Consider the following 14,514-nt stretch of genomic DNA (forward strand, 5'->3'; position numbering starts at 1 on the left):
AGAGAAGGGTTTTTAAAACCCCCCCCCCCCCCATCTCTTAAAAAATGTTTTTAAAAATCTAAATGATGTGGTGCATGCATATGGAAATGAGGTGGGAAACAGACAAAATCAGCTCTTTTAGATCCTGAACCAAAAATCTTTTGTAAGAGCAGCCTGGAAGTACGTGCTGACATTGATGATGTGACCCTGGTGAAATAACAAAGAAGGAGTAGAAAGCATGTGGTTCCCCTGCAGCTGAAGGCCTACTGCAACCACCTTGGGACCAAGCTGAGAGCTGTTCTGCTGCTGAGCCAGTACTGCTCTTGTCAGTCGAATGAAGTTGTAAGACAGAAAGTGAAGTTTGCCAAAAATACCATGGTTTCCACATCTTAACCCTAAAATGGCAATTTTAACTAATTATGAGAGTCACAGAAATAATTAAATAAGCTCTGGACTGTATTGAACAGCAAAATACAGGGCTGCATGTAGAATCACTGTGATAACAAACCTCTTACCTGGACTTTATGTTACGTAACGTCCATTCTGTTCCCTCAGTCACCAGAGCTTGTAACAGGCCATGCAAGTTCTATTTGAAGGAAGCTGGCACTTGGAAATGAACATAATAGGGTTACTACATAAGAGTTCCTTTCTGCTATGGCATTGATATGACCCCGAATGTGTGATTTAGTACCATGACAAGTGAGAGGTTCATTATAACAGACACAAGATAGCTGAGTCTGCCAGTTCTTATTTGGAGTTTTATTACTTTCAGCTTTATTTCATAATCATTAGCCATCAGATAAATACTGCATGTTTTAGTTGTATATGATAAGACACTGTGTGCAGATAGCTATCTAAGTGGACTGAATTACAGGGCATTTTTAATTATTAAAATGGTTCATGTGTCACTAGGATGGCATTATTTTGTTTTCTGGAGCTTTTATTAGGGGATGATTTTAAAACAGGATACTGAATTTCAGGTTCCTGGATTTATACTGCGGCATTCATCTAAGTGGGCTTTATTTCCTAATTGGCCTTTATTTTTTGATTACTGCTTTCACAGCACTAATAGCTCCCTTTGCTTTTTCTAGGAATGCTGCTCTAGGTACAGGTCTTCTCATATATATTACTGTCCATTTCTGTGGAGGATCTGACTCACCTCACCCTCAGCTTTGGGCCCCTTAGGGTGAGGAAGGGGACCACAAAATGGGAATATCATGAGAACCAGAATATGGGACAATAATTGCTGTTTGGAAGTTGTCTCTCTGCCACATACAGAAAGCCCAAGACCCAACATTTGGGAATATTTAGTGAGTATATATATTTTCTTTTGGTTTGTTTGTTTGTTTGTTTGGTATTGATTCCATTGTTCTAGGGTTATTGCAATGAAATGAGAGGCACATGCCACCCTTTACCCTAGCTGGAGTCCCCTTAATCTTCACCTTGCTAGTCCCTTCTTAGCTGTGGCCCTGTGAAAGCTCCTCTGCAATCTGTGACCCAGCCTGTCCAACTGGGGGAGAAAGAGGCATTCCCTTTCTATTTTTTTTTTTTTTACAGGACAACCTGTTTTGCAGGAAAAATACCACCCTCAATTTTTTCATCTCTGAGGTGAAAAAGTGTTTTCTCTTGGATGGAGGCAGTTTTGCAGCTACTGAATGGCCTTGTTGTGACATTTTTTCCTTTCCTGTCACCAAGCATGCACTGAACATCAGGAAATCATTACAGAAAATTGAGAGACTGTATGTGTGTGTGTACACATAGAGAATGCATAACCCAACTGATGCAGTAATGTGCAGGGTAAGTTAAAATACCTCCCACACAATATCTGGCTTCTGAAGCATGGCTCCAAATTGGCCATTACCAGAGTAATGACTTAATCAGTTGTTAACTATTGCTGTACTCCCTACCAACTCATGTGCATATAACCTTGCAAAGACTCCCTTGACACTTCCTCTGCTGCTGTCATCAAATGAGCTGGCCTTATTTCAGGTGTTTGCTGTGCATTGCTGCCAGGATTCCTCTCTAGTTCCTAAGGCATTACATCCAGTGCAGGGAACTCCAGCTATTCCCAAGGGGGGGAAAAACCTAAGTGGAAACTTAGCAGCTGCCATTTACATTAGAAGTCCAGTTTCCAAGTAAAGTTGGTGCTTGGCTACTATGTGGAGTTAAAACCTTAGAGAGCAAGGTCTAGCTTTCAAGGAAATGATTCCATTCATGCTGAAGGCTTTGTCTCAGGTTTTGACAGTCCCTGCAATGCTTAGAAAGTGCAGCACTCTAAATACCTTCTGGAGTCACCATATTGTGCCCAACCCCAGTGACATGGCAACCTTTCCAGATGTGCATTGGTCTGACCTTGCTCCACCTCTTCCTTGCTGGAAGATGTTGAACTGTCCTTTAGTCCTTGCCTTCATGAGTGGAAATGGGGACATCAGGAGGATATCAGTGATTTATGACATTTCTCCTGCCACCTTTAGTCTGGAGAGATGTGAAATAATTTTTGCAATCAGTAGAACTTTTCTAATGAGAGCTACTCTGAAATAACTCTGGCAAAAGGTCACAGCGTCAGGTAGAAAAGGCACTCTAGGGTCAGAAATCCCTAAGGCTTTTTTTTTTTTTTTTTTTTTTTTTTTTTTGTGAAAGGTAAAATGAGATTTAGCTCTGGAAGTGCCATTGTCAAGGACCTGGTTTTAGTAAAGAAGAGTTATTAGGCTCATAACCTATGCACAGTCCATGTTGCTTTGCTTCTGCTGCACAGGTTAATCATCACTGACTGCAAGGTCTCAAGGCATTTGAGATAGTTTTCTTCCCATCAGTTGTAACTGAGACAGAGAGAATTAACTTGGGGAATGCATTCTCCAAATCATGTGCTCATAACTGGGTGGAGCCGGCATGCTAAGAGCATACCCAGCTGTGGGCTGCAGAAATGAGAAGGGTTTGCTTGATTTTCCTGTAGTGTTCCCTGACGCCATCTGCTTCCAGACCTTGTGGGGAAATGCAGAGGCAGAAGCTTGGCAGAGAAAGCCAATAGGATAAAGACAGCAAGGACTGGCAAACAACTTTTGCAAGGACAGACATTTGGGACACACAAGGATGTGTTCCCTAAAGCCCTCCTGTCTGTATCAAATGTGTCATGAGTCCTTAGTCCTGTTGACTCTGAGTGGTTCTTATGGTACTTAATTGCTTTGGAAATCGTCTACCTCTACTTCCTTGTATGAAAGGACAGTGGGGATGCCTGAGGAGGGGTCTGTCTTCTCCAAGCAGTCAATTTCAACAGCCTGCAGTGGAACAACCATCCTTTCCTCCATTGCAGCACTGTGCCATAATGTTCTAGCTTGGGCTGGCTGTGAGGTGACACAGCTAAGACATTCAGGTGAGGCAAATAGCCTAAGCATCCAGCCTTGCAGCCACAGGATCCCTCCACATGAAAAAGAAAGACAGGGAAGCTATCTGAGGGAAACTGAGATTAGACAGGACCACCAGGTCTTTACTCTCTGTGTTGAGAACCAGGGAAGAGGGAGAGTGACAGAAAACCCTTGCCAGTCATTTCCTCCCTCCCTCCCTCCCTCCCTCCCCACCTTCCTCACTGGATCATTCCTCACCTTCCTCACTGGACACTCCTCATCTTCCTCACTGGATCATTCCTCACCTTCCTCACTGGACACTCCTCATCTTCCTCACTGGATCATTCCTCACCTTCCTCACTGGACACTCCTCATCTTCCTCACTGGATCATTCCTCACCTTCCTCACTGGATTGTTCCTCACCTTCCACACTGGACCATTCCCTGCCTTCCACAATGACTATTCCCAACCTTCCCCAACAGATTGTTCCTCACTTTCCACATCCGATCATTCCTCACCTTCCAGAATGATCATTCCCAACCTTCCACACTGGACCGACCCTCCCACCTTCCCACCCAACCCTTTCCCACAGACTCCAAAAATGGAGCAATCCATGGCAGGGCAGGACAACGCTGCCCAGCGACACTCCAGAAACAAAAAAGGAATTCATCGTCAGATTCCGTGCAAGAATTCCGGGTTAAATTCCTCCCTCCCCATCTCTGTTCCTCCCTCCCTCCATTCCTCCATCCCTCCGTTCCTCCATCCTCCCATTTCTCCATCCATTCTGTTTGGCATCTCATTCTGCACCCACAGGTAAGCCTGGGAGCGCAAGCCCTGGGAAAAAATGGATGTGAAACACATCCAAAACATTTTTACTGCATTCCTCTCTCCTCTGCTCATGCCTAGATTTCCTTCTCTTATTTAATGCTTGTTAACAGCAAATGGCTTTACATACTTATATCATGTAAGCAACAGCCAGATCAGATATCTGCCCTCCTTCATTCCAAGTGTGGCAGAGAGTTGAAGAAGGTAAGAGCAGCACTAGTATATACAGTATTTCCAATTTATACAATCTCCACATGTTTTCAGTTCAGTTATTTCCCGCATCTGATGTGTTTTTCATGGATTTAGTAATCCTCATTGGATTAATGCCTAAGATCTGGCCCCCACCATGAACCCATGGAAACTTTTACAATCCACAATCCCTTCCAGCAAGCAATTCTCCAAGTTTCCTACCCCTTACATGAAGAGCTACATCTTTCTGGGAATATGGTGCCCAGTAGTTTTGATTGATAACTCCATTTCTTTTATTGGAAGAGGTATTAAGCATCCAGTCCTTTCTTACCTTATACAAGATATGTATGTTTCAGCAGACCTTTAATATCTTCTCTCTGCTGTCCTTTCTTTCAGAATAACGATATTCAGCCCACCCAGTGCTCCCCAGACCTCACCAGCTCCAAATATTTATTCACCTGGGTTGCCCTTCAAACCCTTCCCTGTTATACTATTTCTATCCTGAGACAAGAAGACCAGGACCACTCATTGTATTTACAACTGGCACAAATAATAATTTTATATAGTGGCATGGTGGTGCCATCTAAGATTTCCCAGTATCGGCTTTGCTTTATTGACTGTTGCTGAACAGTGAGGTGACATTTTTGTAGAGTAGCCCCCCCACAGTTCCAAGACTGTGTCATTTCTGCTCCCCCAACTCCTCCCTCTCCCCACACCCCATCCATCTTAAGTAGCAATGGTCAGGATAGAGCTAATAATTCTAACTTAAGAACCTAAAAATGTTTGTAGGAACAAGAGTGTCTGCCAGAGACCCCCATAGGGATGAGTCAGAAATCTCAAGGAACAGTGGTCCACAACAATAGAACAAGACCTTTACAACAATGTTTGCATACAGAAAGATGGTAGCTAGGGACCTGGCACAGTCTGCTGAGCAGCTGGGCCAGGACCACACATAAACAATTTAATCCAGCACCTCTTTTACTGAAAATGAATAACAAAATCTTAATAAATCAACAATTACTTATTGCTGTATTTGGGGTAATAAATTCTTTAGTTTATCAGTAGCTTGTGGCTTCCACAGCATGTTCTTTGAACAGTTTGCCTTTCAGTTACATCCCCTTTCTCTCCTGAACAATAAATTAGCATTCGATTTTTTTTAAAAGGAAAAGAGGGGAAAAAGAGGATATATTACAATTTTTTCAAAGCAAAAGGAAAAAATGCAACATCTTTTTGACATATGTCTTAAAATAATATGAGGATAACTTTCTCTGAGTGTTAGATGCCTATGCATAAATAATAAAGGATGTTATGTTATTTACAGTGTTACACAATAAACTAAGAGCGTCTCATTTAACACAATATCCATAAAGACAGTAAATAATGAAAACATCCACATATGTACAAGACATATTTACAATAGAATAGAGAATTACAAATGATGATAATTGGCCATGTTCTTTGTCTGCCCTTCTCTGCAGCATTTCATAGGTGCTTTTTTGTTTCTTACTAGAAGTAAAACCCAGGTAATGGTAAGTAGCCACACTGCAGGGCCAAGAAGTGCTCAACAGGCTGAGAGGTGTGTCCTTTGAGGAGACACCCGTTTGCTATCCTGGATGCTCAGGAAACTGCTTGCAATGTGTGTGAGAGAAGCAGGGAGATGCAGCATTGTTGTTTTGGAGTAGTGGAAAGAAGGAGCTTTCCTGTTTCCCTGATAAAGGCAGACTGATCTCTTAAACCTGGGTGTTGGGGTGGCTCAAGTGAGGAAGGGAATAACTGGGCCAAAAGGAGGGAGTAGACTTCTCTCTGTTGCATGAGAACCTGTATGGAGCTGGATATGGATCATTGGATTTACACTCCTTAAACAGGCAGGCTGTACCAGGTTGTGCACAATATAATAATAATATAATAATGTCTTGAAAAAAGCCTTTCATCTTGGAATTCCTGCATATAAACACATACACAGGAAAAACTCATGGCTCAAACTAAATGACACAGAAATAAACCAGGACAATCTTAACAACTCTGCCACCACTGGAATATTTCCTCCCTCTTCAAAGTTTCTTCTTGCCATGACTTTCAGCCAAGGAACTGGCAAGCACCACACAGCGATGGCTCAAGGGTGTTGGGACTGCCTAGCTCAAAGGTCTGGGAAATGAAGAAAATATCCCCAGCAGGGGAGCTGGCCTTTTCCATAGGCACTTGCTGGCTCTGCTCTGTGCTGCTGCAGCCTCCAGCCCCTTGGTCAGCAGGAACTAGCTGCAGCCTGCCAGCAGCACCTGTGGCCAGGTAGACTTGCTAACTTCTGGGTGTGGACCTGACTGATGTGAGACACCCCCACAGTGTGATGAACACAAGTTGAGAGGTCCTCTTCCCGCTTCTGTGCGTGCCAAGCCAGGGCAATTCCTGAATTCACTGCTGCATGAATTGTGCTGTAAGGCTGGGTTCTTCACAAAGATCTAAGGGCTTAGGCAGCCATATCCCCAATTGTATTTTCTTGTTCTTAGGTCCATGTGAAGTCTCCAGCCTAATTTCATGCTTTCTCTATAACACACTGTGGATATTCTGAGGGGTAGGAATAGCAGGAACTGCACAGCAATTTGACATTGAGGCACTGCAACAGAAGAGGTGTGACATTTTTCCCGAGACCTATACCAAGCAAATCTCACATGTACACCTCCCAAATATGGACTTGCTCCTTCATTTTGTTCTGTCCCTCCACAATAACAGTGTCAGTAGTCAAAAAATCTACTCAACGTCAAGGCATGCTCCCTTTCCATCCTCATTCATCTGTCTGGGCTGTTACAGATACTTCAATGAGACCTGGCCTTGTGGTTGATATATACTGGAGGAGTTTAAAAAAGACCTGTCTTTTAATCTCTATTCTGCCAGTAAGACGGGTGATTTTGGGGCAAATCTCTTGTTTCTCTGCCATCCTTTTTTCTGTCCTGCAAGGCCTTTGCAGTGTCCTGAAGGGACAGATATTCAAGTGCCCAAGGAAACTCAACAGTGCAAATCTTTTGGAAAGTCATGGCCTTCATTAGGAAAGCCCACCTGACCTTCTGTACTACTGAATTGCAGAGTTACTGGAGAGATGGATATTCTGCTGCATGGGATTGCAGGTAAATAGGCATGACTAAAGGGATGAAAATGAGAATATGGGGTATAGAATTTGTAGAGAGCTTATGTTTCAGTCTGCAAAGGCAAAGTGTGTTCAAGTACATGCCAGCTAGGGAAAAATGGCAAAGGGGACTTAAATCCAGACAGTATGTATTTGCCATCTTCCACGGATTTCTCAAATAAGCAGTGCCATTTCAGCGACCACATAGCCCAAAGCTGTGCTAGTTTCCTAGCCTTTTGGTTCTGCCACTGACATTCTAGTGGACAACTTTGTTTTCTATACTAAGGTTTTCTTTTTGTTCTTTTTCTGCTGAATCTGGTGTTCAGATAGACTCACCTGCGTTCTTACTAATATGATATGGTTATTTATACAGTGAGGAACTCACTGTTTTTGTCATCTTGGCAAAGCTCTTCTTTTGCTATACTTTGCTTTCAGTCTCAAATCAATAGGACACCTTGTTCAGCAAAACTCTTAGGCGCATGTGCTGGATGTGTCAATGAGAGTCTCGCACATGCTGAAGGTAACTTTTGCTGGGATTAGCATAAGCATATGCTTGAACAATTTACTGACTTGGGACTTTTGTTCCTCAGGTTTGCATCTCACAAATTTTCCTTGATGTATTTCTCTTCATTTAACTAGGACCAGAATATGGCCCAAAGGATGAGTGTAGTTTGGCTGAAATTATTTTTGTCTTGACAGGGCTCTTATTTAGAGCTCAGTAATACCTGTAAAACACATGTTGTCATTTTCAGAATCCCCAGAGTCTAGGAAAAACATTTGTTTTCCACATCAATCCTGAGTCAATGCTGTGCCAACTGAACACACAACAAAAAATCAAAAGTATAGAAGAGGCAGAGTGACCCTGGCTAAACTCATAGGAATTCAGTGCAAAAAGAGTCCATTTGCTTCTGTCTGGATGGATGCATCTGCTCCAGTACTGACAGCATCCTTGTTCATTACTAGTCAGTGACTTCAAGACTGTCACTGGCTATATAAACACTGATATTAAATAGTCACACATGGGTTACTAGGGCTGTAACTCACATGGTGTGCTTACCTTCATAAATGGGCTCTGCATCAGCCTTGCCTCTCTCAACCCAAGTAATGGAGTCAGTAAAGGTGAGTGGAAATAAACTCCACACATCTGCTTTGTCCCTCCTACGTGCCTATACTTTTTAACCATTCAGCAAATCGTATTCTTCCCTGAAAGGCCTTTCTTTATCAAAGAGTAAGCCTTACTCCAACAGCAACTCTAAAAAGGTATTGCTAGAAGCTTGTCAGGGTTCTTTCTGAGGAAGGGAAAAAGGGGAAGAAAATTGAGTAGAAACAAAAGAATAATGCATGTATTAGAAATCAACATTAAGAAATAGAGGTGAAAACTGATTGCACTTTTATTAGTGGCATTTGTTTTCCAGCTAGATCTCTTCCTTGCTTGATTACAGGTATCTATTATATTTGCCCCATTAACATAAACTAATATAAATGTTTTCTTTTTTTTTTTTCTTCCTTTTTTTTTTTTCTTTTTTGTTTGAATAGAGTATTGGGTTCAAAGCCTCAGATAACTTAACCCATTTCCTAAGGGATAACTAGAACAATTAATATCTGGAAAATAATGAAATGGCAGCTCCTAGTGATTACAAGCTGACCTCTGATTAATAATATATTTGGTTTAAAATCACAGTATTACTTCCTTTCTATAAATAATATTACTTAATGCAGGTTGGCTTTTTTTTTTTTTTTTTTTTTTTTTTTGTTTGTTTGTAAGTTTTTTGTTATCCTGCTGTAGTTAATAGTAGCATGCTGTTGGATCTACTATTATCCCAGTGCTCAAAGAAGCAAACCTTTTGGCTGGCAGAGAGCAGACAAAACTCATCTCATATACGGAAAGCAAATAAATGTTCTCATATAAGAAACTTTTTTTTTAAACTTTTTTTATCTTTTTTTTTTTTTTTTCAGTCTTTTTTTTTTTTTCCTTTCTGACTCTGTGTGTGTGTACGTGAGTTTTTCTGGTGGAGTAGGGTGGGAGTGCCATTACAGGGCTTTCTGATTTGGAGACTCTACAGCAAGCAACCAGAGGGACTTCTGCAATTCTTGCAAATCATACATCCAGTCATTATAATGCAGTGCACAAAAAAGCTAGGACAACTGAGGGTTAAAAGATTTTGCAAAATACTATGGGACAGCCATCTTGTAACTGTACAAAACTTGCTCTCAACTTAACATAACATAAAGGCACCATTGATATCTTTCCCCATTTTTGAAATACTGTAAAAAATTGCTACATATGGCACATAACACATTTGTACATACGTATATTTAATTTATAAAAGTTTTCTTCCCCTCCTGTTTTCTATCAGCGGAATTGCTAAAATAAAATAAATTGTTTAATTTAAAGGTGGAATACTTCATTATATAAAATAAAGTTTTACATGTGAATCTATGTGTTTTATGTTTTATACAGCAATAGGGTCTTGGTTAGCTATCACACTGGACAACCTTGCTTGTAACTCTTCTGGTGTGGAGAAGCGATTTGCTGGGTTAGTCCTGGTTTCAGCCAGCCGGAAGGCAGTGGCTGGCTCCAGACCGGTTGCCCCGGGGTTCGGTATGCTCAGGAATGGTGTATCCTCACCTATTCTTTCATCTTCCGTTTCGCTCTCGGAGCTGCTGCTCTCAGAGCTTGTGTCAGAGTCCACTTCCACCCTGCTCGAAATGTGGCCATTGGGCTTTGTTCTTTTGACCCTCCGGCTGTTGGTGAGTTTCTTTGGAGGCTCCTGTGCTGGTTCGTATTCCTGCGTGGTCTCGTACTCCTCATCCTCCACGATCCGCAGAGGACTTGGTGGCAGGCTGTTGCTCTCATGGGTGGCATTGTGGTGAAAGGAGTTGAATTGCTGAAGGTGGTGGTCATACTTCTCATGCAGCTGCAGTGGAGTCACCAGGAGCAGGGGTCGCTCCTCCTCTATGAAGGGACTCACCGCCACGGAAGGGATGGAGACGGTCAAGCTGGAAGCCGGTGGTGACATTGTGGAAGGGCGGGACTTGGGAGAAGTTGGAGTGTGAAATTCAACGGGTGACATGCGAGCTGGTGTGGTCATAGCTGAGACATACCTGAAGAAAAGAGATGGGGACAGGTTGTGAGCACAGGAGCAGTGGTGAAAAACAGCAGCTCATGTGGACTGGGAGAGAAATGGCAGGGATTCCCTTAAGATCCCCAGCATCCTCACACGGGGCTACTAAGGAACCTTTCCTCCTCCTATTAATCCTATAAACTGCTGACTTCTGGGACTCTGGGCAAAAACATATGAAAGTGGGAGGAGCATAGCAAAACTCCCAGATCCCAGCCATGGAGATGCTGTAAATTTTTTACCAGAATAACTTTCTGGAATGAGTCCAGGAATGGGATTCAGAGACAGACAGGCTGCCAGAAACAAAATGCATTTGCAAGTATTTTCTCAAAAGGAAAACAGCTGCTGCACTTCTGGAAGGATTTGACCAGAATCTGGGGTACATGCAAACAGACAGGGGGAAAGGAAGGAAGGGAATTGAAGGACAGTCCTCTTGGGGCTTCACCCTCTTCTGGCAACCAAACTGTCTCAGGCTAGGGAGGAAAGTAATGTTTGGATAAAATATAGAGCCAGATTCTGCTAATTTTAATCACCAAGGGTAGTCAGAGAAGCATTTATGCTGCTCCACTCATGGGTGCTAGTTACCTTGGCTGGTAGATCTATCTGCAAAGAAGCACAGAGTATCATTTGTCTTCATATGGGAACAAAAGCCTAAAGACAGGATTGTCTGGCCTAGTGCCTATGATTTCTCTGCAAAATTTGTCCCTATTCCTGTGGGAAGGGTAGTGGTCAGAAGTAATTTCTGAAAATGAAGCTCAGGTGCCATTACAGGGTTTGTCCCAAAGAAACAGAACAAAAAATGTGAAGCTCTCAACTAGTTTTAATCAGTAGACATGCTATGAGGTCATGTGGATTCATGCCAGGTGAGGATCTGCCTAAAACCACTTGATAAAGTCATTGATTGCAGAATCAAAAGCATAGTGCCCAGCATGACACTTTGCATGGTCTGTCTTTGCTTTTATTCTTATCCTAAATTCACCTGCCCAAATTTTGTCTCTGTCTAAAGCTAAAATTGTTCTAAACTCCATCACAGGCCCATTGAGAAAAGTTATATGTCTATGATTGATGTAGTTATTTAGTTTTCCATTAGTGGTTTATTTATCTGAGCCTGAAATTACCAAAATAAACCTGAATCCATCTTTCTAATCCAATCTGTGACTCAGTTGCACATATTACACTTGATAAAAATGGAGTTACAGGAAAAGGGAGAAAACGGGACAGATTCTAGACAGATGTGCAGTAGCATAAATTGATTTCACTAGAGGTGCATTGATTGCACATTGATTTACACGAACTGAGGAGCAAGAGAAAGGAAAAAAACAAACCAGGAGTTATGCATGGGAATTAATCAAGCTGGTCAAGCAAAGGGCAATGAATAGGTCTGTGCATTAGATGAATTAAGTAATTTTTTCTGCTTTCATGACTGAGCTTTTCATCCCTTTAACATTTTTAATGCATTGTCTGAAAAACTGAAACCTTTCTACTTTCCCAGTTGGTACACTGTTGGATATATGTCTTTATGACACACTGGATTTTAGTTAAACTGGTTCTGTTAACCCATTGAGTTGGTTAAATGTGTTCAATGTACTGTGCAGGCTTCCAACAGTGTCAAGTTACTCATACTAAAGTGTTGTGCATTCACACATTTCTGGTCTATTCCCCCATGCCCTGACAGGGCAGTGCTAACTAGCTGCTGTCTGCAATCTGAGGCTCAGGAGCTGAACTCATACAGCTCTAGCCCATCCTGAAAGGAAGGTTAAAAGGTGATTGATTTATCCAGCTTCATGGCCAACTATGCTGGCTCAGTGAAAGGGGATCAGAGTGTACCCATGGCCTTCCAGCACACATTAACTTGTTATATGCTGCCAGCTTCATCATATAGTCCAGCCTTTTGTGCAGAGACAGTGTTTTTTGATCTTCTCTCCTGTAAGACAGCTAAGGACATCCAAGATAAAACTGCTTGTGCCCTCTGCTTGCGTACACAGGTGGCAGGGCATGGGATCCAGCAAACATATGGGTAACGCAAAACAACCCCTTGCAATGTCTGTTCAATTTAATTTGAAAATTTGAGGGAGCACAGCCTTGGTCTACCAATTCACAGTACAGCAACATTTGATGGCTTCAGGAAGTAATTAGTCAGCTCCTACACTCCTTTATGTTTCTGAGTAATTTTTAGTTCCAAATAACTCTCACTTTCTCCCTTATATACACAAGACATCTCAGGAACAATTGGTGATGTATTTCCTGCTTGCTGAAAAAAGATCAGGCCTGTAATTAACGCCCAGGGAACTATCATCTCCCATGTTCCAAATTTGTGATTGCTTCTGGCACAGGCAAGGATATCAATGCCTGATGAATTATCACAGAAATGTTGCTGCTATTGACCTATAATACCACCTTCAAGAGACACAATAATTGATGAAATGTCTTCTTTCTTCTCAGAGAAAAAGGAATATGGTCTCCCCTCTCCCCCAGTGCTGCCCCCCCGATTAAATCAAAACAGTTCATATTAGAATGATGCTTTGGGTGTCCCATGCAATGCAGGCAGACAGCAAGAATGGTCTTCACTTCTCACATGCAGATGCCCAAATGTACTAAGCTGTACTACTCACCACTGGCAGGCATGTGGCCGTGCATCCTGCTCGTTTCCCAGGCAGGAGACAACATGGTATTTACTGTTACAGGTCCTGATCCAGCAAAGCACTTAAGCACATGCTGAGCTCTACCCATGTGAGTAATCTGGCTGATTTCAGTGGGCCTACTTGCACAATTAAAAGATAATCTTGTCAAAGTGCTCTGCTGGATTGGAGCCATGGCTGTTTATGTCATGTGAGCCATGTATCTTCAAATTAAATTCCATGCTAAATAACAAATAATTTTTAATGAGAGGGTAGTTTATTATCCTTGGTGGTACTACACTCAGGGTCCTTCCTCAGTGGGCCCGCTTCCTGCTGCTTAGCAGTTGTTTGTGTGGCAGAGGGAGTACCACAAAAATGGCGTTTGCCGTACGTGTGCATTCATTTTTCTGAAAAACACAATTTGTCTCCTACACAACTCAGTCTCCTTGGGGATTGCCTGGCTGCATTTTTGGCATGATGGACACTGCACAAGGCCAAATCCCTTGTGATTTCAAAGTCCTCAGAGAACTGGCCCATAACCTTTTGTTTTCCTTTTCTTCTGCCTATGATTCCAGGGAGAAAAGCTCTTTTTAAATGTCTTGTTTCTTTCTCAATCTTTCTATTGCTATTCTAGAGCCATCTTGAATGAAAATGCTAGCTTAAACCTGAGCAGGATTTTTTCCGTTGAAGTTTCTTTGTGACGGATGTACTTCCAGGCAGACCTTAGGAGCTGATGAACCAATCTTTTCAGAGAAAAAAATTACTTGGTTGGAAAACTCCTAGCCAGGTTTATTTGTAACTATTCCTGATTTAATAATGACCTGAGTCCTTCTGGCTTGCACTTTGTGTTTCCTTGCTTTTACTTAATAAAGGGTTAAGGGAGTTTAGGAGCTGGAACACTCCAGAAAGTAGTGGTGGCATAATTTCTATACTGCTTAGGAGTCCTTAGTGCCCTCCTCCTGTGGATCAAAACATTACTTTCTCACTGCAAAATCTTCTCACTTGCATCTTCTAAGAAACTGGTAATTAGGCAAAGTTCTGTTTATAGTTTTCAATGGAAATTTCTGACTAATTACTCCAGTGGAGCTTTGCCAAGTGTGAACTGCTGGCTAATAGCACTAAATCCAGCAGAGGCAAGAAGGGAAGAAATGCTTTTGGTGGACTTTAAGCTACTACTCAGCCCTCCACCTTTATGAATAAGGAGATGTATGCCCTATATGAACGGCTGCACTGTTGCATATTTGCCTGTGCTCCCAAGCTTTGAAACCATCTGGGAAAACACCAGGTCTTGCCAACTGAAAGCAATGAGGCAGTGTGTCCTA

The 14,514-nt window shown here is 42.1% G+C and overlaps 1 protein-coding gene across 4 annotated transcripts in view; it reads right to left on the reverse strand.

The window, feature by feature from the left end:
* Positions 1-9,454: 9,454 nt before the first annotated feature.
* The window catches only part of NRG1 (neuregulin 1), a 170,585-nt gene continuing 165,525 nt past the window's right edge, over positions 9,455-14,514 (reverse strand). For all 4 annotated transcript variants that reach the window (XM_041395911.1, XM_041395910.1, XM_041395907.1 and 1 more), the window contains one exon: positions 9,455-10,557. In XM_041395911.1, coding sequence (XP_041251845.1) covers positions 9,906-10,557 — 652 coding nt within the window. In that variant the 3' untranslated portion in view covers positions 9,455-9,905. The remainder of the gene's footprint in view (positions 10,558-14,514) is intronic.

Source organism: Onychostruthus taczanowskii, unplaced genomic scaffold (genome assembly GCF_017590055.1).
Source record: "Onychostruthus taczanowskii isolate IOZ18803 unplaced genomic scaffold, ASM1759005v1 scaffold121, whole genome shotgun sequence".
NCBI classification, from domain to species: domain Eukaryota; kingdom Metazoa; phylum Chordata; class Aves; order Passeriformes; family Passeridae; genus Onychostruthus; species Onychostruthus taczanowskii.